This window comes from Gopherus flavomarginatus, chromosome 14 (assembly GCF_025201925.1).
Source record: "Gopherus flavomarginatus isolate rGopFla2 chromosome 14, rGopFla2.mat.asm, whole genome shotgun sequence".
Lineage (NCBI taxonomy): Eukaryota > Metazoa > Chordata > Testudines > Testudinidae > Gopherus > Gopherus flavomarginatus.
The window spans coordinates 38216642-38243623 of NC_066630.1; the positions used below are offsets into that span (position 1 = coordinate 38216642).

General features: G+C 47.5%; 2 protein-coding genes and 1 long non-coding RNA gene across 14 annotated transcripts in view; 2 read left to right on the forward strand and 1 right to left on the reverse strand.

The window, feature by feature from the left end:
* Positions 1-1792: 1792 nt before the first annotated feature.
* Positions 1793-16235, forward strand: SETD6 (SET domain containing 6, protein lysine methyltransferase). Of its 2 annotated transcripts, none has more exons than XM_050922990.1 (9): positions 1793-1903; positions 8388-8489; positions 9006-9150; positions 9824-9965; positions 10402-10596; positions 10903-11026; positions 12053-12233; positions 12662-12804; positions 15723-16235. In XM_050922990.1, the coding sequence occupies exons 1-9, from the start codon at positions 1877-1879 to the stop codon at positions 16032-16034; spliced, it is 1371 nt and encodes a 456-aa protein (XP_050778947.1). In that variant the 5' UTR covers positions 1793-1876; the 3' UTR covers positions 16035-16235. The 2 variants fall into 2 exon arrangements, with proteins under 2 accessions (XP_050778947.1, XP_050778948.1); XM_050922991.1 differs by having other exon boundaries at positions 8391-8489.
* Positions 16236-16311: 76 nt separating this feature from the next.
* On the forward strand, positions 16312-19297 carry LOC127034297 (uncharacterized). The gene is made up of 2 exons (XR_007769344.1): positions 16312-17174; positions 18690-19297. It is a non-coding gene; the product is annotated as an uncharacterized LOC127034297 (long non-coding RNA).
* Positions 19298-19665: 368 nt separating this feature from the next.
* Positions 19666-26982, reverse strand: part of CNOT1 (CCR4-NOT transcription complex subunit 1) — a 107699-nt gene continuing 100382 nt past the window's right edge. For all 11 annotated transcript variants that reach the window (XM_050922951.1, XM_050922955.1, XM_050922947.1 and 8 more), the window contains 7 exons: positions 26832-26933; positions 26200-26373; positions 24328-24477; positions 23109-23289; positions 21786-21918; positions 21396-21530; positions 19666-20708 (listed from right to left, as the gene is read on the reverse strand). In XM_050922951.1, coding sequence (XP_050778908.1) covers positions 20630-20708; positions 21396-21530; positions 21786-21918; positions 23109-23289; positions 24328-24477; positions 26200-26373; positions 26832-26933 — 954 coding nt within the window. In that variant the 3' untranslated portion in view covers positions 19666-20629. The remainder of the gene's footprint in view (positions 20709-21395; positions 21531-21785; positions 21919-23108; positions 23290-24327; positions 24478-26199; positions 26374-26831; positions 26934-26982) is intronic.

The following is a 26982-nucleotide window of genomic DNA, read 5'->3' on the forward strand; positions in this document are numbered from 1 at the left end:
TCTGGAGAAGTATCTAGACTGGTCAGACTGGGTTCAAGAGGCCCAAGAGATAAAGAGAGAGCGCTTGTGGCATGTCTCTGAAATCTGACTTAATCATGGTTCCACGGAAATCAATGGCACTGAATTCCCAGCAGCAGAATCCGGCCCTTCGCAAGCATGTTGGGTTGGGAAGCAAAATGCATCATGTTCCTGTGTATCTCTAAAACCAAACTGGCAATGAGTTTGGCTAGGAGCCTTTCAGAATAAACAGGAAACCTTGTTCTCTTCTGTCTGCCCTGGAGTTTCCCTATCAGGGAGCAGGGGGGAGGGGTCCCTTCAGAGAGCTTTGGGGGGTGTCTAATCATCACCTTCCCTCTAAAAGGGCTTCATCGGAATAAGGCTCCTATTTTAGCAACATGTATGCTATAAAGGCGAGCGAGCGGGGTCATAACGGATTGAATGGGATTGGGAACCTTGGTCTCAGTAGCCTTATTATACTGTATCCTTATGTGATGGGGTGTGTGGATCTTCACTCTGACACGGGAGCTGGAAAGGCCAGGGCAGAGACAAGTAGGACAGGTCTCAGATATGTATATTCCTTGTGGATGGCCCGGGAGCTATTTTCTCCTACTGTCACTAGAAGTCTGAGTTAGCATCTGACACTTGGCCTTCTGTAGTAGGTTGCAGTTCCTGCTGACACCTCCAAAGGAATGTGGGACGTAGAGGAAGGATGGGCCAGGGGTTAGGGTGCCACACTAGGATTTTGCAGATCTCTTCTCCACAGGCTTCCTCAAAACCCCTGGTCAGCTCCCATCTAACCCTACAGTTCTGCCAGCGGGCATACGCAAAGCCACCTACCTCCTGACCCACTCTGGTAGTATTCACGCACTAGGCATTCCCCTGCCTATTTCACCAGCAGGCCCGACCCTGTAGACATTCAGAGGCTCCCTTTAAATCCATTGACAACAGCATCCTGTTCTGCTTCCTTTGGCTAAATGGTTGAAGCTAAGCAAGCCAGCAGTAGCATCCACCCAGCTACAGGTCAGGGTGTCTGACACCACTTCTTAAAAGGGGAAACAAATGAGATAGGCCCAAGGTTTTGCTGCTTTAGTCGGTGCGGCAGTGACTAGAGGGTGCGGCCACAACCCCAGGAAGGCAGCTGGGCTGCTCTCATAACCACCCACTCTGAGAACAGATTTAGCTCACTTCACCCACTTCTTACTGCAAACAGCAGCAGCAAAGGGGTTGAATTTTAATTCATCTGGAAACTTCTGAAACCAGAACACTGAGGCCAAGTGTATCCAAGGGGCCCAGCAGCTGGACTGCCTTGAACACCTGCCCTCTGGAAAACAGGCTCCTTCGGGGCATCACTTCTCCCCACTCCCCCCGCTGCACTCCCAAAGCTCTGTGCACTCTTTGTTTGGGGAGAGCCTCCCATGAGAGCCCTACGCACCCAGGCCCCACGGGCTGCACATGGACCCCACACAGCCCCGCACTGGAAGGGTTTGTCCTGCCAGAATGACCCCACTGACTCCCCAGGGCCTGGGGCTGCCTCTGGCTGCTGCGACCCCCCCCCCGGAAAGGCTGCACTTTACTGGGGGGGGGGGGGGGTCCTGGCCTCATTCTCCCAGCCACTCCCCCCCCCCCCGCTCTTGGCACACAACCAGCCCCCTGCTGGGTCATTGATAGCCCCGCCCCCTCGCCCCCAGGTAGCCCTTAGGGCTGGGGCGGGGCGGGGCCTGCAGCTGTAGGCCCATCTCGGCCCCCGTAAGCGAAGGGGGCGTGGCCTGCCCCAGACCGGAAGGCGCCCCGGGTGCTGGGGAACCACGTGGAAGCGGCGGCCGCCGCCTGTTTTCTGCGCTGCGGACGCGGCTCCGTCCCACCCCCGAGACCGGGCATGGCGACGGCGGCGAAGAGGCCCAAGGTAGCGGGCGGGGGGACGCGCCTCTGGGGGCTCGGGCCCCTGCCCCCCGCCATGGGCGGCTCCAGCACTGGGGGGACCGGAGCGAGCCAGCTCCGTGGGGTGGGGCGGGACACCCCCCCCGAGAGATGCCGGGGACTCCCGCTGAAGGAAAAGCCCCGGGAGGGGGGGCAGTCCCGGTTCCCCAGGTAGCGGTGAAAGGGGCAGGTGCCTGCTCCACATGCTCCTCCCAGGGCTCAGCTCCGGCTGGGGCCACTGCGGAGTGAGACGCGGTTACACCGGAGTGAGGAAGAAGCGGATCTCCCAGGCTCGGCTGGGCAGGGCCGAGGAGGGAGCGGCGGGCTCGGCTGCAGCCAGTAATTACTGAGGCAGGGTGGGGAAGCCTGTGGGTAGCTGAAGCCATCTCTATCAGAAAGGGGATCTGACTTGGGTAGGGGGCCTTGGCTCTTAATCTGTATATTGAGACTTACTAACCCAACAGCTGGTCACTGTTATCGGGGCTACGGGTGAGAGCAAAGAGTCAGCCCCTGCCTTCATTAACTTAAAATCTACTTCAAGTGGGTTAAAGGCTGAATCTAAGATCTGAGATGAGTGGTGGGCAGTGGGGTGGCAAAGTTTGTATATGCTACTAAATTACTCAAGATAGTTAAGTCCCAAGCAGACTGGGGAGGGATACAAAGGGATCGGGCAGAACTGGATGTCTGGGCAAGGAAAAGGCAGATGGAATTCAGTGTTGATAAATGCAAAGTAATGCATACTGGAAAACATAATCCCAACTATCCATACAAAATGATGGGGTCTAAGTTAGCTGTTCCCACTCAAGAAAGAGATCTTGGAATTGTGGATAGTTCTCTGAAAACATCTGCTCAATGTGCAGCAGCAGTCAAAAAAGCAAACAATGTTAGGAACCGCTTGGAAAAGGATAGAAAAGAAGACAGAAAATATAATACCTCTATATAAATCCCTGGTACGCCCACATCTTGAATATCGTGCACAGTTCTGGTTGCCCCATCTCCAAAAAGATGGATTAGAATTGGAAAAGGCGCAGAGAAGGGCAACAAAAATGACGAGGGGTATGGAACAGTTTATGAGGAGAGATTATAAAGACTGGGACTGTTCAGCTTGGAAAGGAGATAATTCAGGGGGACGATGATGGATGTCTCTAAAATCATGAGTGGTGTGGAGAAAGTGAATCAGGAAGTGTTATTTATCCCTTCACATAACACAAGAACCCGGGGTCACCAAATTAAATTAACAGGCAGCAGGTTTAAAACAAAGGGAAGTATTTCTTCACACAGCGCACAGTCAGCCGGTGGAACTTGGTGGCAAGGCATGTTGTGAAGGCTAAAAGTATAACTGGGTTCAAAAAAGAATTAGATATGTTTACGGAGGACAGGTCCAGCAATGGCTATTGGCCAAGATGATCAAGGACACAACCCCGTGTTCTGGGTCTACCTAAACCTCTGTTTGCCATAAGGTTGGAATGGGCAACCGGGGATGGATCACTCAATAATCGCCCTGTTCTCTTTGTTCCCTCGGAAGCACCTGGCATTGCCACTGTCTGTAGACAGGATACTGGGCTAAATGGATCTTTGGTCTGACCCAGTATGGCTGGTCTTATGAAGATTAAAATCTGAAAATGAAATCAGACTGAGCTTTTCACCTTGCTCACATTAGCAACGAATATGTAGGGCCGGTGAGTCAGAAAAACACCTGAACAAAGCAACTTGACTCTAGAATACAGGTTTTAGGTACGGTTTTCAATAATTTTCACTAGGAAAGTAGCTCCCTTTAATTAGCAGCTTAGTCACGAACCAGCCCTGATTTCTGCAAATCTGTTTGTCTAATACTTGTTACAGGTTATAGACTCATAGACTTTAAGGTCAGAAGGGACCATTATGATCATCTAGTCTGACCTCCTGCACAAAGCAGGACACAGAATCCTACCCATCCACTTCTGTAACAAACCCCTAACCTATGTCTGAGTTACTGAAGTCTTCAAATTGTAGTTTGAAGACCTCAAGCTGCAGAGAATCCTCCAGCAAGTGACCTGTGCCCCACGCTGCAGAGGAAGGCAAAAAACCTCCAGGGCCTCTGCCAATCTGCCCCGGAGGAAAATTCCTTCCCGACCCCAAATATGGCGATCAGCTAAACCCTGAGCATGTGGGCAAGACTCACCAGCCAGCACCCAGGAAAGAATTTTCTGTAGTAACTCAGATCCCATCCCATCTAACATCCCATCACAGAGCACTGGGCATACTTACTTGCTGATAATCAAAGATCAATTGCCAGAATTAGTCTATCCCATCATACCATCCCTTCCATAAACTTATCAAGCTTAGTCTTATAGCCAGATATGTCTTTTGCCCCTACTACTCCCCTTGGAAGGCTGTTTCAGAACTTCACTCCTCTAATGGTTGGAAACCTTCGTCTAATTTCGAGTCTAAACTTCCTAGTGTCCAGTTTATACCATTTGTTCTTGTTTCCACATTGGTACTAAGCTTAAATAATTCCTCTCCCTCCCTAATATTAATCCCTCTGATATATTTATAAAGAGCAAGCATATCCCCCCTCAACCTTCTTTTGGTTAGGCTAAACAAGCCAAGCTCTTTGAGTCTCCTTTCATAGGACAGGTTTTCCATTCCTCGGATCATCCTAGTAGCCCATCTCTGAACCTGTTCCAGTTTGAATTCATCCTTCTTAAACATGGGAGACCAGAACTGCACACAGTATTCCAGATGAGGTCTCACCAGTGCCTTAGGGCTTGGCTACACTGGAGAGTTGCAGCACTGTAAACCCACCAGCGGCGCTGCAACTTACTCACCGTCCACACTTGCAAGGCACATACAGCGCTGCATCTCCCTGGCTGCAGCGCTGGCTGTACTCCTGCTCTGCCTGGGGTATAAGGATTGCAGCGCTAGTGATGCAGCGCTGCTCTGCAAGTGTGTCCACCAAAAGCGCTGCAATTGGCCTCCAAGGTATTCGGAGGTATCCCAGAATGCCTGTTCAGCCACTCTGCCGTTTTGTTGTGAACTCCGGGCTCCCGGAGCTGCTTATCTAAAAAACAAACACTGCTCGTTTGCTCGAGCAGGGGCAGGCAGGGGAATTCCTTTGGAATGTTCACAGCTTGATTGCTTGAGGAGAGAAGCAACATGGCGGGGGTGGGGGGTGGGGAGAGTCCGTTTTGGAGCAGCTGCTTATCTGGTCTGAAGGCTATTTGCATTTAGTGAATAAGAGAGGGGTGGGGGAAGGGGTCAAAACTTTTAAAATGATTGAAGGTTGGTGCTGTGTATCTTCCAGTCCTCAGAACTTGCAAGGCAGGGAGCTGACACAGTGTCGGCTCCAAAAATCCACTCTCTCTGTCTCCCCCACGCTCCCTGTCACACTCCACCCCACCCCCCTCGTTTGAAAAGCACATTGCAGCCACTTGAACGCTGGGATAGCTGCCCATAATGCACCACTCCCAACAGCACTGCAAATGTGGCCACACTGCAGCGCTGGTAGCTGTCAGTGTGGCCACACTGCAGCGCTGGCCCTACACAGCTGTACGAAGACAGCTGTAACTCCCAGCGCTACACACCTGCAAGTGTAGCCAAGCCCTTATATAACGGTACTAACACCTCCTCATCTTTGCTGGAAAGACCTCGCCTGATGATCCTAAAACTGCATTAGCTTTTTTAATGGCCATATCACATTGGCGGCTCATAGTCAACCAATACTCCAAGGTCCTTCTCCTCCTCTGTTACTTCCAACTGATGTGTCTCCAATTTATAACTAAAATTCTTCTTATTAATTCCTAAATGCATGACCTTGCACTTTTCACTCTTAAATTTCATCTTATTACTATTACTCCATTTACAAGGTCATCCAGATCTTCCTGTAGGATATCCCGGTCCTTCTCGGTGTTAGCAATACCTCCCAGCTTTGTGTCATCTGCAAACTTTATTAGCACATTCTCGCTTTTTGTGCCAAAGTCAGTAATAAAAAGGTTAAATAAGATTGGTCCCAGAACCGATCCTTGAGGAACTCCACTAGTAACCTCCTTCCAGCCTGACAGTTCACCCTTCAGTACGACCCGTTGTTGTGTCCCCTTTAACCAGTTCCTTATCCACCTTTCAGTTTTCATATTGATCCCCATCTTTTCCAATTTAACTAATAATTCCCCATGTGGAACCGTGTCAGATGCCTTACTGAAATCGAGGTAAATTAGATCTACTGCATTTCCTTTGTCTAAATAATCTGTTACCTTCTCAAAGAAGGAGAACAGGTTGGTTTGGCACGATCTACCTTTTGTAAAACCATGTTGTAATTTGTCCCAATTACCATTGACCTCAATGTCCTTAACTACTTTCTCCTTCAAAATTTTTTCCAAGACCATACTACAGATGTCAAACTAACAGGCCTATAGTTACTCGGATCACCTTTTTTCCCTTTCTTAAAGATAGGAACTATGTTAGCAATTCTCCAGTCGTACGGTACAACCCCTGAGTTTACCGATTCATTAAAAATTCTTGCTGATGGGCTTGCAATTTCATGTGCCAGTTCCTTTAATATTCTCGGATGAAGATTGTCCGGGCCCTCCGATTTTGTCCCATTAAGCTGTTCAAGTTTGGCTTTTACCTCAGATGTGGTAATATCCACCTCCATATCCTCATTCCCGTTTGTCATCCTTCCATTACCCTTAAGCTCCTCATTAGCCTTATTAAAGAGTGAGGCAAAGTACTTATTCAGATATTGGGCCATGCCTAGGTTATCCTTAACCTCCATTCCATCCTCAGGGTTTAGCGGTCCCACTTTTTCTTTCTTTGTTTTCTTCTTATTTATATGGCTATAGAACCTTTTACTGTTGGTTTTAAATCCCTTTGCAAGGTCCAACTGTGCCCTTTGACCATTGGCTGTTTTGTGTTGTATGAATGGCTTGTATGAATGGCTGTGCAGTCTTGTTTCTGCTCCCTCATTGGGTAAGTGACACTTTGAGCTTATCTACATTTCCGCTTATGGCGATGGAACGTACGTCGCTCAGGGGTTACGTTGACTTAGGCAGTAATGTAGACAGGCCCTTTGTAACACTATTCTAGAATGAACTCTTGGACCGGAATGATCACCCTGCAATTTGAAACATTTGGGATTAGCGAAGGATTAGACACCTTCACAGGCTAGCCAAGTGATTGTGAGTGACAATAATGGCCCCACAAATCCTTGCAAATGGAGCTCTGTGCTCTGATTGAGGGGGGGAAATCCCAGATTGTTGTGTTTTCCCTGCTACTTGGTTAACTTTTTCATTAACAGTCCAGTTTCAAATGCTAACTTTCAATGATACTTTAGTGATTTTTGCCATTTTCCTGTAATGTAAACTTAGAACATAAGAACGGCCGTACTGGGTCAGACCAAAGGTCCATCTAGCCCAGTATCCTGTCTATCAACAGTGGCCAATGCCAGGTGCCACAGAGGGAGTGAACCTAATAGGTAATGATCAAGTGATCTCTCCCCTGCCTTCCAGCTCCACCCTCTGACAAACAGAGGCTAGGGACACCATTCCCTACCCATCCTGGCGAATAGCCATTAATGGACTTAACCTCCATGGTCTGGCTGGCTTGGTCTGACCAGGAAGACAATTCAACCAACAGAACATGGGAGGGAGATGGGTTTTTATTCCCTTTGGGGCACAGATTCTCCAGTGGCGGGGAGAGCTGCCATGTCAGGTAAGGGTAACAGTAACTGTTACAGTCTCGAAGAATGCTGGGCCCTGTTGAATCTAAGAGCAATAGCAAATAATCTTCTGCCTGTGCATGTGGCCACAGAATGGAAGACCTACCCGAAGAAGTGAATAAACCTGTTGTAAACATTTCTGAGATCTTTTACCTCCCAGTTCAAATCTTCTGGCCACAGCAGAGAACAGCCGTCTTCTGTCACTCTTCCTTGCTGCAGCAAAGAAAGGGCCTGTGTTGGGAGAGAGAAGCATGACTGGCCTGTCTTATGATGATCTCGCATACATAAATATCCCCTTTCATCCCATAGCACTTCACTCACCGCAGGAATGCGGCCATCTGTGCCCAGAAACACAACCAATGTGTAACCCGTGCACAGCAGCCGTTTAAGACAGGAAGTGAAGGAAATAGGGTATCCAATTGAAGCTATAGGGATAGCTAGTAATAATACTCTGTCCGTCCGTAGACTTCAGAGCAGTTTACAAAGATGGATAGGCAGCCTCCTCACCCTATTTCAGATGGAGAAAGTGGGGCCCAGGGGAAATGAAATGATTTGCCCAATGCCTGACTGAGCCTGGCTTTGCTGGAAATAGCACCCAGGTCTCCTAACTTCTGATCTGTTGTTCCATCCACTGGAGCCTAGTGCTTCCCTCTGTGTTGTAATTTACCCAGGCTGGAACTCAACGAGGCCTCCAGGGTTTCCCTCCGTCCTCTGCTGTGAGATCTCTCTAATGCCTGAGCTGTCCTTGTTCCCTAAGCTTGACCCCTCTTTCTGTTAGCAGGTGGCTGCAGGGGGCAGCCCTGCAGAGGACTGCAGAGCTGACCCCCTTTCTGGCTTCTTGGACTGGTGTGAGAAAGTCGGGTTGGAGCTCAGTCCAAAGGTAGGAGGATCCGGATGATGGAAGCCGGGTATCGAGTGACCCTCACCCAGGTGTGAGTCCCAGTGTTCAGAGGTCTTAGGTTGAGTGTGGCGTATGGGTATCTGCCACCCGTCGGGCTGATAGGGTAAGGCTGGCTTTCCAAGGGCTGGGTGATCACTCATCCATGGAAGTTCTCGGGGGAGAGGTTGGAGTGGTGGGCAGGGAAACAGCGAGGCTGAGTGTGAGGGCTTACGAGGTGGTGATTTCCAGTTACTTCTCACGTGCACTAGTGCAAGGGTGCAGCCGTCAGGTTGGCTGTAGGTTTGTTATTTAAAAACCAACCTCCTGTTTACGTTGGCAGGAAATCCCTTGGCCGCGTGAGGGATGAGTCTAACTGTCTGGGCTTCCATGGATGCTGCTTGGATTTATTCTCCTGACCTCTTGCCTTCATTTCCCTTGCAATCCTTCACGGCTGTCCCACCAGAGGCAGGTTTTCACTGGGATCCCCAGAGGCCCTTACAGCCACATCTCTCCTAGGTCTACGTGAGCAAAGAGGGCACAGTGTCAGACTACGGCCTGTTGGCCAGAGAGGACCTCCAGATTGGAGAAGTCCTCTTCACCGTTCCAAGAGCCGCGCTCCTGTCCCAGCACACCACCTCCATCCGGTCCCTCTTGGAAAAAGGTACGAGAGCAGGACACGTGGCGTAGAGCTAAGGAGCCCTGCAGCTGACTTCTGCTGGCTGCCAGGTTGGAACAAAGTTCTTGAAAGTTGAGAGTTTTTCTAACCTGGTTCTTTGATTCTCCTGATTTCTCCTGCTCCCGTGGCTGCTCTGTCGCCACGTTGGCCCCCATTTTGTCGTCCAGCCGAGGCAGGAAAAGGGAGATTGGCTAAAACATTATGGTCACGCCTGCTGGGAGTAGACCAGTGATTAATATGCAGGAGTCTGGAGAATTTCAGGGGCAGCAAATCGGACCTTAGTCAGTGGCCAACGTGCTCTCGTCTGCTTCAGGCAGCCTGTAGCATGGGGGAACCTCATGGGGCTGGGGAGTTGCCTGAGCTAGACCTGGAGAGGGCAGTGGTTTGCAGAGCTTCTAACGAACAAGTGGGGTAAGGGATTGTTGGTTGAAGAGCCACCCCCACCCTCTTGTCTCTCTGCCATCCTGGGAGTAGCAAGTCTGGAGTCCCCAACTCACCCCCACCATCCCTTCTGCCGGGGAGCCTGGAGCAGTGCAGGGATTTTGGTCCTTAACAGTCAAAGGCACTGGCTCTCCAGTGAAGGAATAACAGGACCTGGGATCTCAGCATGTTCCTCCCCCTCCTCTCCTTCCTGTCTCCTCTGTGTTTGGCTCCCTAGACCAAGCGTCCCTGGAGAGTCAGTCTGGCTGGGTGCCTCTCCTTCTGTCTTTGCTGCATGAATACACAGCCAGCAACTCCCACTGGCGTCCCTACTTCTCACTCTGGCCTGACTTCAGCAGCCTGGATCACCCCATGTTCTGGTAAGATTATAACACACGCTAGCATCAGGCTGCAGAAATCCAGCAGCTTGCACGAGACTCGGTCCTGGGCGTCGGGTCCCTCCTGCCACTGGGGCGCTGGCTCTTGGGAGTTGGTGTGCTCTTGGGGATACAGCACTGTTCTGGCCTCGGTTCTGCTCCTGGCTGTGTGCCTCCTGCCCTCTTTGGTTGTTTCCCCAAGGGTCAGCAGCATGTAGCTTGGTTCTGTTAGAGACGTTGGCAGCCTAGGTGGCTGCCCATCCTAAATGCTAGCCAGGGTTTACAGTGGGTTGAACTTGGGGTCTGGGCTAACTAGATGCGGATAGCAGTAGAGTGGGAGGCCATTGAGGATCCAGGAGACTTGACTCAAGGGTAACTATATTAATTCAATCCCTTCCTGGGTGGGGATAATCCATGCCATGCCTGCCCCTTGATACAGGCCTGAAGAAGAGAGGGTGAGGCTCCTACAAGGCACTGGCATCCTAGAAGCGGTGGACAAAGACCTGGCCAACATCCAGCTGGAGTACACCTCCATCATCCTGCCCTTCATGGAGTCCCACCTGGACCTCTTTGACCCCAAGCTGCATACGCCGGAGCTGTACCAGAGCCTGGTGGCGTTCGTCATGGCCTATAGGTGAGATGGGGAGGTGCAGTTTCGCAGCAGACGTCTCTGGATCCAGAGGGGCTGAAATGAAGCCTCCTTGGGTGAGCCTGAGGAATCTCCTTGGGGAGTCAGACATGAGGGCTAGATTGTAGCTCACCAGGCTTCTCCTGGCAGGAGGTGGCTCTGGCGCTGCCACCGCCTGGGCTCACTTCGTACACTTCTCTCTGCCCTCCAAGGTAGCCAGCCAGCCCCTGGCAGTCACGGGCCCAGGGTGGGCTAAGAGCCACGGCTTCATTTTGCTTCAATCGGCTTGTTCTCACCTCTCCTCCCAAATAGCTTCCAGGAGCCCCTGGACGAGGAAGACGAGGATGAGAAGGAGCCCAACCCACCCATGATGGTGCCCATGGCTGACATTTTGAATCACGTGGCCAATCACAATGCCAACCTGGAATATTCCCTGGTGAGTAGGTGGGGATCTGCGTGAATGGCGAGTGTATGTATCCCTAGGCATTGGCCATGGCTTGTTACTCGTCCAGCTGGTTCTGTCTGATCACAACCAGCTTTGGTGTGGTTCCCCTCTGGCCTTTGACAGGGGCGTGGGAGAGGAAGCCCAGCCCTGGCTCTACATTGAGACTCCTAGATTCCAGAGCCAGGTAGGGGACTGTTCAAACATCCAGTCTGCTGCCCTGCCTGCCACAGCCCATAGCACCTCACCTCTTACCCGGGCTGAGCTCCATGTCTGGCGACCTGGATTGCTGCTGCGTGGCAGAGGTAAAGCTTGGCTACAATCGCCCTTGGGGATTCCACGCTCCTGGCCCCCAGTGCAAGGACCAGGTCTGCCCGTGTGAAGCCCAGAGGGGTTCTGCCTGGGCAGCAGGGTGTGCCTGTGCCAATCTGATTGCGGGGGGGAATTGGTGCCTCCACGTTGGGAAATAGGGGGCTTGGCTCTAGGACATGCCGAGGGCCTGAGCACTGGGAGGTACATTTTCCTGGAGGGAATGATGCTGGCCTGTTCACCCTCTTTGAAGCCTGATGTCCTTGTTTGCCATAGAACAAGCACGGGCGATGGCAGGGCAGACTCCCCCAGCCCAACGACTCAGGGTGGGGGAAAAGGGCTTGGTGGCCACCAAGGTACTTTTACGTGACAGGAGCAGGACTGGAGACTGAGCGGTAGCGGCTAATGTTACACTCACCTCTGTGTTTGCCAGGGACACTGGCTCTCCCAGGTCAGCCTATTGCACAAGGTATTGGATGGGACAAGGAGAAACCCGCCTGTGTTTGCCAGGCAATGGGATTTCCTGGTGTGTACCAGAATCACACTCTCTCCTGCGCAAGGGCCATTGTGGGGAGCCAGCAAGGCCTAGTTCCCTTGCAGTCCTGGCAGGGGGAACTTGGCCGCACTTGCCCCCTAAGGACGGAATCTCTTACTTTTGAGTATCGTGACGCAGCCTTCACCTTCGTGCCTGTTCCGTCCCTCTGCCTACAGGAGTGTTTGAAAATGGTCACAACGCAGCCCATCAGCAAAGGCCAAGAGATCTTCAATACCTACGGCCAGATGGCCAACTGGCAACTCATGCACATGTACGGCTTTGCTGAGCCCTACCCCGGCAACACGGACGACACCGCCGACATCCAGATGGTGACGGTGCGCAGGGCTGCCCTGCAGGGTGAGTGGCTTGTAGCATTTGGAGGTCGGGTAACTTAATTCTGAATGACTCTGGTAGAAGGAGACCATGGGCCTTACCTGCAGCTCTTTAAACAAAGCGTGTAGCAGCCAACTTCTCGTAACCACTCATCGTGGGGCACCCATAACATTTTCCTTCTACCCTCAGGGATGAGCTTCAAGGCAGCCACAGTCAACCTCTGCCTCTGCCTCTGCTTTAGAAACAGTCCCTGAAACTGCTTCTTGGTTTTAAGTGGGTGTGGTGCTCAGCACTTCGGGGCAATCAGGCCTCTAAGGCATTGAACGTTGGGGTACAAATTCGCTAGTGGCTTTTGAAAGTCTTGGCCTGTGTCTTGCTCTACGGAGTTTTGTCCGTCCTCCCCCCCTTGTGTAGTGGGCGTGGTTGACTTCTCTCCTGTCATCCTCAAGCAGGTGCCAGCACTGAAGCGGAGCGGCAGCTGGTCTCTGAGCAGTGGGATTTCCTTTGCCAGCTGGAGATGGTGGGGGAAGAAGGAGCCTTTGTGATTGGCTGGGAGGAAGTGTTGACGGAGGAAGAGCTCTCCATGACATTGAAGGTGCGTGGTGCAATGTCTGATGGCTGTGCTGATCCTGCCCCATGGAGGCTTGTTCTCCAAAGGCTTGGCTGACTTGTGCTGTTGTACCTTCAATGTGGGGTTACAGGTAGAATCTCTGCCTCACGAGGAGGATGGAGCTGCTCTGGAATAGTTTAGTTTATAAATACTGTGTGCTGACCTGCTGGGGGGCTTTTTCTCCTTTAAGAATAAAGGGGCTGGGGAAATTCTGCCTTCCTGTGGTTAGAGCTTTACTCAGAACGGGGAGGAGCAAGGGTTTAATCGCAAAGATGGAGTTTGGTGCTCTAGGATTATATGGAGGTGAAGTTAGAGTCTAGCGTGAAGGAGATGTGTGAGCTTCCTAGGGTAGCTGAGGGCTTGTCTACATCAGAAAGTTGCAGCGCTGGTGAGGGGGTTACAGCGCTGCAACTTAGGAGGTGTACACATCTGCAGGGCACCACCAGCGCTGCAACTCCCTGTTTGCAGCGCTGGCCGTACTCCCGTTTTGTCTCGGGTGTAGAGGATCCAGCGCTGGTGATCCAGCGCTGGTAATCAAGTATAGACACTTACCAGCGCTTTTCTTGACCTCTGTGGAATAAGCAGGTATCCCAGCATACCTGAGGAAGCCTCTGGTAATCAAGCTGGTCTCCTTCCCCGTCTTGCTCTCGCGTTCCCCGAACCCCGAGCAAGCAGGTCTCCTTCCCTGCAGTTTGCAGGGTGGTTCGGGGAACGCGAGAGCAAACCGCGGCGAAGCTGGTCTCCTTTCCCGGTTTGCTCTCGCGTTCCCCGAACCCCCGAGCAAGCAGGTCTCCTTCCCTGCGGTTTGCAGGGGGGTTCGGGGAACGCGAGAGCAAACCGCGGCGAAGCTGGTCTCCTTTCCCGGTTTGCTCTCGCGTTCCCCGAACCCCCCTTGAAGCCGCCCAACAGCGCTGCAGTGTGGCCACATCTAACACCACTTGCAGCGCTGGTTGCTGTAAGTGTGGCCACTCTGCAGCGCTGGCCCTATACAGCTGTACTAATACAGCTGTAACAACCAGCGCTGCAAAATTGTAGATGTAGACATGGCCTGAGTCTCCGTGCTCTGATCCTCTTCAAGAGAGAGAAGCTGTCTATGTGGCATTTAATGGTATTGTTAATGCCAGGATGTATTTCAGCATCCATTTTGAATGTAATCTTTAGTGTGGCTGAGAGAGCAGTCACAGGCCATTAATACAGTAATTCCTTGCTTAAAGTCATCCCGGTTAACGTTGTTTCGATGTTAAGTTGCTGATCAATTAGGGAACATGCTCTTTAAAGTTGTGCAATGCTGCCTTCTAACCTCGGCTTTGTCCACTGCTTGCAGGAAGAGCAGCCCGTTGCAGCTAGTGGGTGGGGGCTTGGAACCAGGGTGGACCAGTAGCGTCCCGCTCCCCCCCTCCCCCCCCAATCAGCTCCCCTAAGTTCCCTGTGCTGCAGCAGGCTAGCAATTGCAGCTATCCCTCCCCCCACTGCCATGTGCTGCTCCTGCCCGCTGCCTTGGAGCTGCTTCCCAAGCCGCCTGCTTGCTGTGCGGGGCAGGGGGGAGACGCTAATGGCAGAGTGTCCCCCTCCCCCTACTTACCATATAGAGCAGGGTGGGGACACAGCAGCTGCTGCCCCAGACTGTCTCAACTTCCTGATCCACTTAAAAAGACAATGCATATAAGAGTGAGTCAGCTTACTTAAAGGGGCAGTGTGCATCTCTCTCTCTCTCTCTCCCACACACAGTGTGTGTCTAGCCTCTCACACATGGAGACAGAGCCACTTAACGATGTGTTAACCCTTGAGGGCTCAGCCGAGTGCTAGTTCATCATTTAGCCCAGGGGTTCTCAAACAGGGAGTTGCGAGCTGTCAACCTCCGCCCCAAACCCCACTTTGCCTCCAGCATTTTATATATTTAACATTATAAAAGTGTTTTTAATTTATAAGGGGGGGGGTGTCATACTCAGAGGCTTGCTATGTGAAAGGGGTCACCAGTACAAAAGTTTGAGAAGCACTGCGAGCAAGGCATTCCCTGGGAAATATCCCACCCTTTAACTTCACCACCTCAACCAAGCTTCACAATCATCATAACTGTGAACAGTATTAAATTGTTTAAAACATATACTATCTGTATAATAACATTAAGGGTGGTGGGTGGGTAAGTGAATCCAATTTCCCCCTTAAGAATTAATGTTGTTTTGCTTAAAGTTGCATTTTTCAGGAATGTAACTACAGCATTAAGTGAGGAGTTACTGTATTGGAGGGTCTGTGCTTGTGACAGCCCCCATGAAGCTAGCTGGGAAGGGGGAAGTATTTAACACCCTGCCAAAAGGCCCCTTCACTCCCCAGCTGTGCACTAGGAGCACTGAAACTAGGAAACAGACCCCTGGAAATTGGGATCTTAAATGTTGAGCTGCTTTATTTGCTTGCTTTTTTTAAAGCTCTCTCATCTCATAAGAGATTAAATGTTAGTCAGCTGTACTGTGAATCTGTTTTCATGTTAAAATTCCCTGCTCCTGGACCCTTAAGAAACACAGCAGCCTCCCCCCCCCCCCCCCCCCCCCCACTCCCCAGGACAATGACAGTGTTGCAATAAAACTAAGTACTGCTGGGAAATTAAGGCCCCTGGAGATCAGATTCTGTACTGAAGAAAGCATGCTCAGCATTTGCATCTGGCCAAATGCCCCCACTAAACCAACGAGCTGCTTTGCTATCCTGCTGTCTGGTTATTTGCTACCTCCTTAGTGCCCATTCCCATTGCAAATCGATTGTATTTTCCTAGCATCAGTGGAGATTCTCTCTCTCTTCTTCTCTCCCCTCCCAGTGTTCAGTAGCTGAAAATTGGGACCTTGATTCTGTTCAACCTTAGTCATTATCTCAGGCAGTGACGCATGACTAGGTATCTGTGTGGTTGGTTGTAGGTGCTGTGTATGGCTGCAGAGGAATTCAAAGAGTTTAAAGAACATGAGGGCTGGGAAGAAGACACAGAGGATGAAGAGAGCTTTACTTTGTCTAACGAGACAATACCCAGACTCAAAGCCTCATGGAAGAAGCTTCTCCATGACAGTGCGCTGCTGACACTGGAGTCTTACCGCTCAGACCTGAAAGCAGAGCAGGACTTGCTAAATGACAAGGTGGCTTATGGCAAACTAAGCCCAAGAGAGCAGCAGGCCTTGCAAGTGCGCTATGGGCAGAAGAGGATCTTGCACCAATTGCTGGAGTTGACGAGCTAGCAGAGGCTGAACTGGGATTTGCAGCCTTTGTATAAAGCAGACATTGCGCTCTCACCCCCCTCTGTCGGGATGGATGGGGCGGCCACTTGTGTTCAGGAAGAACAGAGGGTGAGAGTTGATTTGGACCCAGTTATTCCTGATATTTCTGTAGTGGCTTTTCATCTACCTCTTGACTTTCTATAAATTACATACCTGTCTTACTGGGGAGGGAGAAGTCTGTTCATTAAATTTCAGCTGTAAGTGTGACAAACCCAGGGGGAACCCTCCTGCATAAGGCCCAACAGGGGTGAGAGTTAAGGAGGACGCATACCCACTCTAGCCATGCTAATGTTGACTGAGGAGTGTTTAGGGAAGGTACTGACCCCACCCCTCGGACACCAATTGTCTCAGAACACTGATTTTATCCTTGCAAGGATAACACCTTGATGTGGTTCTCCTCATGCACTGTTACAAGCATCTAAGATGATGCTCGCTCTAGTCAACAGCAGGATGTTCTACTAATGGAAAACTCCAACAGCCTTCAAATGCTGTAAGCAGCTATGACTGCAGCCCAGCTCTGTTAGTAACTTGTTCAAAGCCTGAGTAGGGCTGCAGATTTTTCCTAAGCTTCTGACTAAAGATAGCATGTTTCAGAACCCTGGATCTGCTAGAGAGTTGGCTCAGTTCTCTCCCTCGGACTTCATTCTGCATCTGGTCAAGCAACAAGCCATCAGCTAGCATCATATTGTTACTCAATTTTGCTGTAGGTAAAGCTGAGGTGTTTGGCAGTGCAACTGAGACTAATCAGTGCTAAAAGCCCATGTTTGTGTTATGCACTTTTTTGGCCAGTACGTGACAGGATGGTTTTTACCTGGTTCTGAGATGGCAAGAATTCCTCTGTGGTATTAGAGTTCAGTCCCAACAGTGAGGGAGGATGGGGGGCTATTTTGCTTATCTGCCTTTCTCCTTAGAAAGTCAGCAGCCCAGGATTTGTGCCATGCCATCTCTGCCATGCAGTAGGTAAGGGATACTTAGCAACGCAAGTTGTCTTTGGGAATTGCTCCACTTTCTAGAGGCCTGGCTGGTCACTGCCAGAATCTTAAGATCCCAGAGTTCTACAGCCTGTTCTGGAAGAGACAGCATGGAATTCCCTAGGTTAAGGTAGGTACCTCTCAAGTCATTCAGAGAGGGAGATGTGGCCTAGTTATTTGCATTCCTAAAAATGGTGCTGATTTTTTTTTAAATTTAAAAGGGTTCTGATTCCTTAGTGAAATGGGTTTTTTTTTTTTTTCCCCTTGCCTCTTAATACTAAAGGCTGTGCAGGCCCATTTATGCCCTTTATGAAAGCCAAGGAATTTGTACCTCACTTTGAGCTGGACTCTATTCCCTGTTCCTTAATCCCTGCTCTGCTGGTGCTGCAGGCTGAGGGGAAGAGTAGTTTTCTGCTTGCTAAAATAAGGGTATGACAAGTCACACAGGGAAGAGATCAGCTGCAGTAAGATTTACTTACCAGAGCTTTTGCATGCATCTTCTGTGGTCTTTTCAATGGGTATTTCTGCTTTCCTTTTAGTCCAGGGTTCAGCAACCTCTGGCAGGTGGCTTGCCAGGGTGGGCCAGTTTGTTTGGCTGATCGCAGTTCCTACTGGCCACAGTTCACTTCTCCAGGCCAATGGGGGCAGCCAGCACCTCCCTCAGCCTGCACTGCTTCCTGCCACCCCCATTGGCCTGGAGCAGCAAAGCACAGCCCCTGTGATCAGCCGAACATGCAGGCATGGCAGGTAAACTGGCCTGGCATGCCAGAGGTTGCTGACCCTTGTTTTAGTCAATCACTTGGCTATCAACTGGACAAGTACAAGTCCTTGATTTCCCCTTATTCACCACTGTAGTAGAAGCCTGGAAGTAGGCAGGGGGTGGAGGATGGGCTTGTATTTCTCCCACCAATTGGAAGTGTTGCAGCAGTTGATTAGGGGCAGTGAGCTTTTCACTTCAGCTACTGGCTAGCAGGTCTTAAGCCATGGTTGCATTGCCCTGGCTCTAGCCACAGATCTGCTTCCTTTACCTACAGCTAGAATTCACTGCATGGCAAGACCCTAATACACGTGCTTACTAGAGGGAAGGAAGCCTTTTGCCTGGTAGCAGTGAAGTTGGGGGTGCTCTCCCTTATTCTGCTTTGCCAGCTTTAAGCAATTTTGTAGGAACAGGCTCAGCCTTTTGAGGCATTGCTTGAGAGAAACCAGACAGTATTAGTTAGTGAAGGGACAGGCCAGATGCCCTTCAGCATGACTGTTTAGTTCAGTTTTGATATGGGCTGCTACAGCTGAACTGCGTAACTAAGTTAGTTGATCCCAGCAGCACAGATGCTGTTATCCAAAACCCTACTGCAGACCAAGCTAAGAAAGAAAAACCCTGGGTTCCCTTTTTCTATCTGCAACTAATAACCAGGTATCCTAGAAATTCATTTACCATGGGGAACACAGAATGGGGGAGGGCTTCTGCTGTCAGGTTACATTTTAATCATGGAAAAATGGATTTTCTTTATAAAGTAGGATCCCTGCTAATAACTAGTAAGGCCTCTCATCACCTTCAGCTGGAGTTCACCATGGTTAGATCCTTGGCTCTAGTTTGTGTGTGTTGCCAAGGGAGACAACATTGAGATGAACATGTACTTGTTTGCAGGCTACCAAGTGGAGGTTTTTCTTAAAAGGTAAGTGGGCATTTTTACATGAAGGTCATAGACTTTAAGGTCAGAAGGGGCCATTATGATCATCTCATCTGACCTCCTGCACAATGCAGGTCACAATTTCACCCACCCACCCAAGTAACAAACCCCTAACCTATGTCTGAGTTACTGAAATCCTCAAATTCCTTTCAGAACAGGGAAATGGCCACAGAGCTTTATCAATATTCATTTGAAGGGCTGCTGCTTCTGTTGATGCCCCTTTATTTACAATTTATGAAAGACTGGCCATCTTACCTTTGTAGGTAAATTTTGATATGAGACAAGCAAACATGCTTTCTCCCTTATATATAAAGCAAGCTAAAAAGGGGGAAAAGAGCCTTTTAAGTCTTAGCACCTTTTTGATTTGAGATTATTTGCCTTTGAAGCATGCAGGCCCTGCATCTGGAGCACTGAAGTTGTCAAACTGAACCTTGATGGATGAAAGCCAACCTATTAAGTATCATTAATGTGTAGCTGACTTAATTACTAAGATCAGATTGCTTTGAGGGGATTTATGCAGGAATTATATGCATTTGATCACCAAGAATTAAAGCAGTAAATTGTAGCTTAGTTGTCTTATCCACTCTCTCTTTTCTCCCATAATGCTATATTAACACACAGCCTCTCCAGCTGAGGCAAATCTAGCAAGGGAAATATCCAGAGCTCAAGTTTGGATGCTTTGACAACCTGCTAATGGCATCATTTGTGCATGTGAATGTGATTAACCTGAAGAGTCTCACTAGTGTTACACTACCCTCCTCTCCTTTGAGAGTGGAGTTACAAACATGGTTTGAACTTGAGTGAATTCAAGTAAATGTCATGTGTCTAAGGGGCCTGGCCCAGGTGGTATTGTACGATAATGTATTTCAAGTCAATGAGCAGAACTTTGAAAAACCAGCATCATGGTACTTGAGAGAATACACAGAGCTGCACTTGCTGCATGTCATGACTTTAATGTGTAACTACAGGATGCATACATACAAGAAGTGGGAGAACTAAAGCCCAAGAACTAGAAAGGCTACAAAATACAACACATGGACCAATACATTTACAAAACATTCAAAATCCTTACAAAATGGGCTGTATTGGTCCTTTGTTCTTTTTACAAACTTATGCTGTGTGGCTGCAGGGGGACAGTTCTAGATTTAGCTCCCCCCTTCCAAAAATTTACAAGTGTTAGGGAGAGGGAAAAAAAAAGAAAGCTATAGGCCAGGTCTCTACTAAAAACAGCTGACCCTCTCCCGAAGGGCCTGAAGTTTATCTTATCCAACAGAAAGGAGGCAGGCTCTGAAGGCTACTTCCCCCTCCATAAGCAATTGATTGGGGGGCAGGAGGGAGAAGCAACACTAGACCTTAATCCCAATCCCTCCCTCCCACATTCCATAGTATTCCCATATCCCAACACATCCATTTTTTTTTTAAACAACTTAATGATTTAAAGGTCCCCCATCCACAAAGAAAAAAAATAAGTTACATAATATTTAAAACTGGCTTTTCAATATTCTTTGGGAGTCCAGGAATGTCAGGACAAGGAGGTCTGCCCTAGACAAGTGCTTGGCATCAGCAGCTGCCCCTTTATTACAAGCTGGACAGGCACCAGTTATCCACCTGCCTTTAACACAATTTGCACAAACCCAAGAAGTCCAGACAAAACGTTTCGATTCCATGTATTTACACTAGTTCAAAATGATATTCACAGCATCTTCTAAATTTTGGCCAAGAGTCAAAATTTTGCTTTAAACTTTGGAACATGCCCACACAGATTTTCACCCAAAGGCTTGTGTGTACCCAAATCGAGGGGCTGGGAAGGTCAGGAAGAGCTTGAAGGATTCTTCTGTCAGTTTGATGGCAAGGGGACCTCCAGGCTGGCACGCTTACAATACAAGATGCAGTTCATCTAACTGGCACCAGTGCCTTCCATCACTTGCTGTGCCTGCTTCTGCCCCATGCAGCACTGTGCAACTGACTGAAACAACCTAAACATGGACAGAAGAGCAAAAATTTAAGGGTCAGAGCTATAGAGTTCAGTCTAAAAATCACTGAGACACCTTCAACACTGGGATTTCCTATAAACATAGGAATGCAAGAGCTTACAACCCACCTAGCACCAAGCTGAATTTTGAGATGCTAGTCTGAAGTAGCAGTCATGGAATCTGTAGCATAATGGACAGTCCTTTTCCCAGTGTGACTGATAGAGCTTTCAGACAGGAATACATTGATTTGAGATTTCAAAAAGAAAACCACCCTCCACTAGAGAACACAGCATTTATCAGAGATTTATGAAATATCAAATTACATGGCAACATGCTATCATGAGGTTATGCAATCAAACATGTAAACAGAGGCATCAGAGTCAGACACTAAACTGTCCTAGGAGTTGGACAAGTTCTAGTCTCACTTCTGCCAGCATATTCTGACATTGTGCTTCACTCCCCACAATCTGTAAAATGCAATCATTCTACCTGCATCATGGATGCACTTAGCTATCTATCCATGTAAAGCATTTTATAAGGCCAAAGTAGTAATATTTATTGTCACCAATTTTATCCAGTGGCACTTAATATGAAATGGAATATCACCACTAATATTTCCATTATGTGACTGAATAAACCAAAGCAAGCATGAGTTTGTTATTAAACCATACAAAAAAAATATCTACTCACTTCTCAATTTCCGGAGCACAGTGAACAAACTCATGGTTCCAGAATTTAAACGCTGGATTTTTTATCAGCTCAATGAAGGTAATGAGGAGACCCCATGGGTGAGGTCTATTTACAATCAGTCGTTCCAACAGTACCCTGAAGAAAAAACACAAAACAGGGAAGGCTCAGCACAGATCTAGAAGACACTGATAATTTACAACACAGCACAGTGAAGAGAACATAGGTTTGCTCTTGAAAACAGCATCAAATTGCACTACATGTTCTATGGCACTAGACAGTAACATTGTACAACTCAATATAACACCTGCCTCCAAGACTATAAGTCATTTAATTTCAAGCGAAGTGAAAGGCTGAACTATAAAGGTTGTGAATGTAACTGCCCCTCCTTACCTAGTGATCTGTTCCTGGATAGCCTCAGTATTGGCCTCTGCAAATAGGTAAAGCATGGTACAACTGAAATAGTGCGTATGGCTGTTTGGGTACCGCAGCTGATTGGCAATTGCATTCAAGAAGAGGTACCGACCTGGAAAGAGAAAGTAGGTGTTTAGTAGGAAGTAATTCAATTCCATTAGACAACATAATGGAACAAGTATCAGAGGGGTAGCCATGTTAGTCTGGATCTGTAAAAGCAGCAAAGAGTCCTGCGGCACCTTGTAGACTAACAGACGTATTGGAGCATGAGCTTCCGTGGGTGAATGCCCACTTCGGATGCATGATGAAGTGGGAATTCACCCACGAAAGCTCATGCTCCAATATGTCTGTTAGTCTATAAGGTACCACAGAACCCTTTGCTACTCTATAATGGAACAAGGAAGCACCCTAGCACTGCTTAAGGATTCAGATGTATGGTACAGCACTACATAGTTTAAAGAAACATCAGTAAAAGGTAAAGAACAATTAGGGTGCTTCACAACATTGATCCCAGCTGGATTCTTGTACCAAGAATTTGGGCTTCCTCTTCATGAAATCTGTTTCAAAGCAGTACAGGTTAGCAGCTGTCCCAGGAGGGCTGAACAAGATTTCCTTTCATTGTACGGATTCAAAATTCTCAAAGCAACATTCCTACACCAAATTTAGAATCTATTAGATTAATTAATATTCATAACACACTAAGGAAGATTAAAGTTTCAAAGTGAAGTGTTACATGCCAAGTATTATCCTATTATAACACTTCATATTTCACAAGCCAAGCAGGTGTAAATCTAACTCTTTTGCAATCTTACCCTCTATTATTTATCTTGGATGGATGCTATTTATTAAATCCTCCCAGGGCAGATATACCAGTTTTAGTGTCGATTACTCCAGACTCTAGAGAACACGACCCTTGTGTCTATCTTGAAGCAAAGCTCATTGCACTTAAGGGTTATACCATGTAAAGGGGTGGGCGGGTGACTACCTGATCTCAACACATTAAATAAGTTTCCAGTAGAGGAAATATTTCTCTAACAGTCAAAATCTAGTTCACTCCAAAATTAATTTTCTATATAGTGAATAGTCAATGCGTTTCAGGTAAGTTTAGTTCCAATAAAATATTTTTAGTGTATTCAGAACTATCTTCTAATGCAGTGTTGCTTAATACAAAACTACTAGCAGTTAAGTGGTATTTCAGTTTTTTCCATAGTACCCAGAGTTAATCTGCTCTCTTCATTAAGAAGGTTTCAAGAACCATTTCAGCTTAGAAGCAAACAACTGATCCAGAGAAGTTCTGCTTACCTTCTGTGTCCAGGTCCACAGCCAAGTTCTGGAAAATGTCCATGTGAGCCGAATGGGTGATAGTGCTCATAGAGGGTGTGCTGCCTTTGTTGTGAATATGAGCAATAGCCTGAGTGCCTACATAGAGCACCAGTGCATTAATCAGCTGGATGTTGTAGCGATTGCCAGGTTCGTTTGATACCTAGTGGGCACAGCACAAGAAAAAGGTTAGCTTTTTACAGTCCTTGAGAGTTCTTAGAGACTGTGTGAAGGGAATGATTTGCAGAGATTTTCAGCATTCAAATATCTGCTTTCTGCAGAAAGCAGTGTAATTATAAATCTAAAGTCTCTTACTTTGTAGATAGTGCTTGCCAATACCTCTCTCTACACTACAGAGTATGACAGACAGACTAAATTAAATTACAGCCTAAACTAGATCTTAATATCCAACTTTTAGTATCCAATTCTGTTGCAAGTCAAGCTCTGCAGTTACTGAATTCACATTTAACATACACTGAAGTGGGCGTTAGCTTCCAGGGCCTGATTTTCAGAAGCGTTTGTGTATACGTATCATTTGCAATTGCATGAAACTATGTGCCAATCTGAATGTATACTTACACAAATAAAGAATTTCCATTAACAAGTCACTCAAAAGCAACTTCTGACTTGAACTTGTTTAATCAGTTTTAGAAACTGATTAGTTGAGGTGAATTCAATGAAGTCTGGTGAGACTCTCAAAGATGTCCAGGTTAAAAGCGCTAAGCTGATTTGAGAATTGCTGAAAAGACAGCAGACACGGACACCTCCTCAGCCAGCTGGTACCAGGGGCTCTCACTGCAGGAGGAAACCATCAGAACACACTGGCTTGGGGAATTTTTGCCAATTCATGCACCGAAGTAGTTTCAGGAGTAGGAGTTTATGGTACCCTGAATGGCAAGTGAAGTCCTATTTTTCTACAGGACTAAGATGGACTCTTCTCAAAGCTACATCGCTTGAAGATCGCTGCAGTTAACCACCACGTTTTCTTTGGTGATACTAAATTAACAAAGATTATATTTGTTGTGCATTGAGAAACACACCAAGTATCTAGCAGGAAAGAGCATTTTTGGAGGCTCTTATCCCAGTCACATCTTCCAAACAGTACATCACAGTATTTTATACCTGCTGTGTCACATTCTCTCACTTCCTACATGGTTTTCAGCCTCAGACTAAAAACATTTTCAGGGATGGATCCACTGACCTGTAGATTGCTGCGCAAGTCAGACAGGAAAGTGACAGGCGAGCGAGTTTTGAGATAGGAATCCAAATCTTTTTTGAACTGAGGTGGCATCACTCCAGTAAAGTTGGTGAGTATTCGTGGTGCAATATTAATCTCGCTTAACATGTCCACCTGCCAAAGAAAAACTCCATTAGTAATCCTTTAACTCCTGCTATTTAAAACCAAAATTATGGTTGCAAGACTTCCTAAGAAAAGGAAGTTTGAGTTCGTCATACCAGCCACTCCTATCTATACATTTTTATATCAGAAGATATAAACATTAAATTCAATTCTTCTGGTGCACTGCCAGAGCTCCTGATCTTTGTTTTCAGACTTCAAAATACCTGGTTTCTTAATCTGATGTCACTTACAAATTGCTGAAGACTGGATACGTCATAGGACTGGTGATGGGATACACAGCCTGACCTCTCTAAATCAACTGTTTGAAATCAAGCCAGATTGGTAGCATTCATTCAAAGATAGTGACGGGTATCTGTGCGAAGTAGATTTGGAAGTCTTATTCTAGCTCCCAGAGAATGAGTCCACATCAAAAACTGTCACTCACATTCAGTTCTCTTTTCTGCAGCCCCAGCAAGGAAGATGAACACGAAGTGGGCCATTAAAAACCATCACTCTTGCCACTTCTAGAGGTGGTTCATTGGTTCATGCAGTAAGGGATGACACATTGGGGCTTGTGGGGAAGCTTACACTGCTGCAGCTGTACCCATTATGTGGATTGGAAGACTATGGTGTTCAGGATTTAAACAGGCCAAAGCAGTCAGTCAGTCATTCTATTAAAATTTACTGACACTTCAAAATGGCTGATTTAAAAAAAATTGTAACTGGAGACAGGAAGTAACTAATGTGTATTTTGAGAAGAGTCATAAGTACACCATGCAGAGAGCATGTCATTTTTTTTGATCCAGTGGAGAGGACAATTGCTCTTTTCGCTGGTTGCTCAACTGGATTCCAGCCAAGCATACACTAGGGTGGATGAAATGTACTGTACACCTCCAACTTCTAGAAACCAGAGCAAGAAATGAAGTGTAAGTTGTCAGCTGAGCTCTGTTTAACTGACTTTCTTCCTTTAAAGAAAACCGGAGCATAATGAACCAACATGGAAGACTTCCAGAGCAGTCAGTGGTTTCACAGATAAGCAAACAGGAGGTAAACTTGTATAGTACACACAACTGGAATGATAGAGAAGGGAGCACTAATTCCAGTATCATACCTCCACTGGTCTTAAGTGTGGCATCAACATCTTTGCTCTAGTGTTCAGTAGTCAAGCATGATCAAGAAAACCTACATTTGCTTCAGATTTTCATACCCAAACCCCTTATGGTATTTTAACTGTGAGAAACGCAGCTTCCTGTTTAATGCTCCTCAGCTGAGCTAAGAAAGCCAAAGGACCTGATCCAGCAATTGGATCCGTACAGGCAGACCCCTGCAGCCATGCAAAGATCGACTGGCATCACTGAAGCGCCACATGGGCGCAAGTGTCTGTCCATGTGGATCAGACTGCAGGGCCAGGAGCTTGGACTTTTATGTTCTACAGGATGAGGACTGAGTCTCTCACTCTCTGGAAAGTCTCTAGCACATTGAGTGCTACAGCAATATCAATTAAAGACTTTTATACCAAGTTATAATTATAACAGGCTATTTTATTTAACTAATTCCAATGATGAATGGCATATCCAAAGTGTTAAATACTTTAGGAACTTCTAGGTTGTGTTTATCAAAATAGGATTTTGTTTCTGAAGTTTCATTCTCTTCCATATTGTATTTAAAAGAAACCACGCAATAAAGTTTCCCATTGTTTCCATGTGTGATAGTTTGAGATTGCATGCTACCTACTTTTAGGTTGGGAGTGAAAGGATCTGGGAGTCTCATGTTACGTGGGAAGGCACTCAGGATCAGATTCCTTAGCTGGATACAGTTTGGTGGGATCACATCACAGAACCCATAGTGGTAGTCACAAAGGAATTCTGGGAAATCATGCAGTAAGACCAGCAACACACGCAGAGTGCCCTACAAAAGAAAAGGGAATGAGGCATGTAATTAGCAGGTTTGAGCTTCCCCCAATAGCAACTGTACCACAGCCAGACAAGCAAAAAGGGCAGAGGAGACCTTTTTCTTCCTGATGCATCATATAATCAAAGTTCCTTCTTCCTGGTAATGAATTTAATAAGGCAGTGTCTACCAGTCAAATGCATTCCCTGGTCTCCAGTGTCTTACAGAAAAGTTTCAGCTTACCATCAAACTCTGATCAGTTACCTGTAATTAACAGTGCAAGCACTGATCTCCTGACCAGTGTCAATACCTAAACTGTACTTAAATTAACCTCTAACTCACAAAAGATAACAGATTCAAATAAAAAAAGTTAAATTTTATATTCAGCTAACAAAAACAAGTTACTTTCCAGTGCGCTCTAACCCATCTTCAAAGTCCTTTCCTGGAAAATGCCTGTATCAGCCAATACTGTTTACCTTGTAGAGAATTTGCATAGGTTTAGTGAGTTCCACATTTCTAAGGAAAGGAGCCAAGTACTTGAAGAGATCAATTAGCAGCTGGGCATACATAGGCCAACCCTGCCAAGAGAAAAACATCACATAAGTAATGTATAAACAAAAGCAATTA

Excerpts from the sequence above, each read along its gene's own strand:
- SETD6 (XM_050922990.1), top strand. The coding sequence starts at position 1,877 with ATGGCGACGGCGGCGAAGAGGCCCAAG. Across the intron at positions 8,490-9,005 it reads GGTTGGAGCTCAGTCCAAAG|GTCTACGTGAGCAAAGAGGG; the intron begins GTAGGAGGATCC and ends CATCTCTCCTAG. Across the intron at positions 12,234-12,661 it reads GCGCAGGGCTGCCCTGCAGG|GTGCCAGCACTGAAGCGGAG; the intron begins GTGAGTGGCTTG and ends ATCCTCAAGCAG.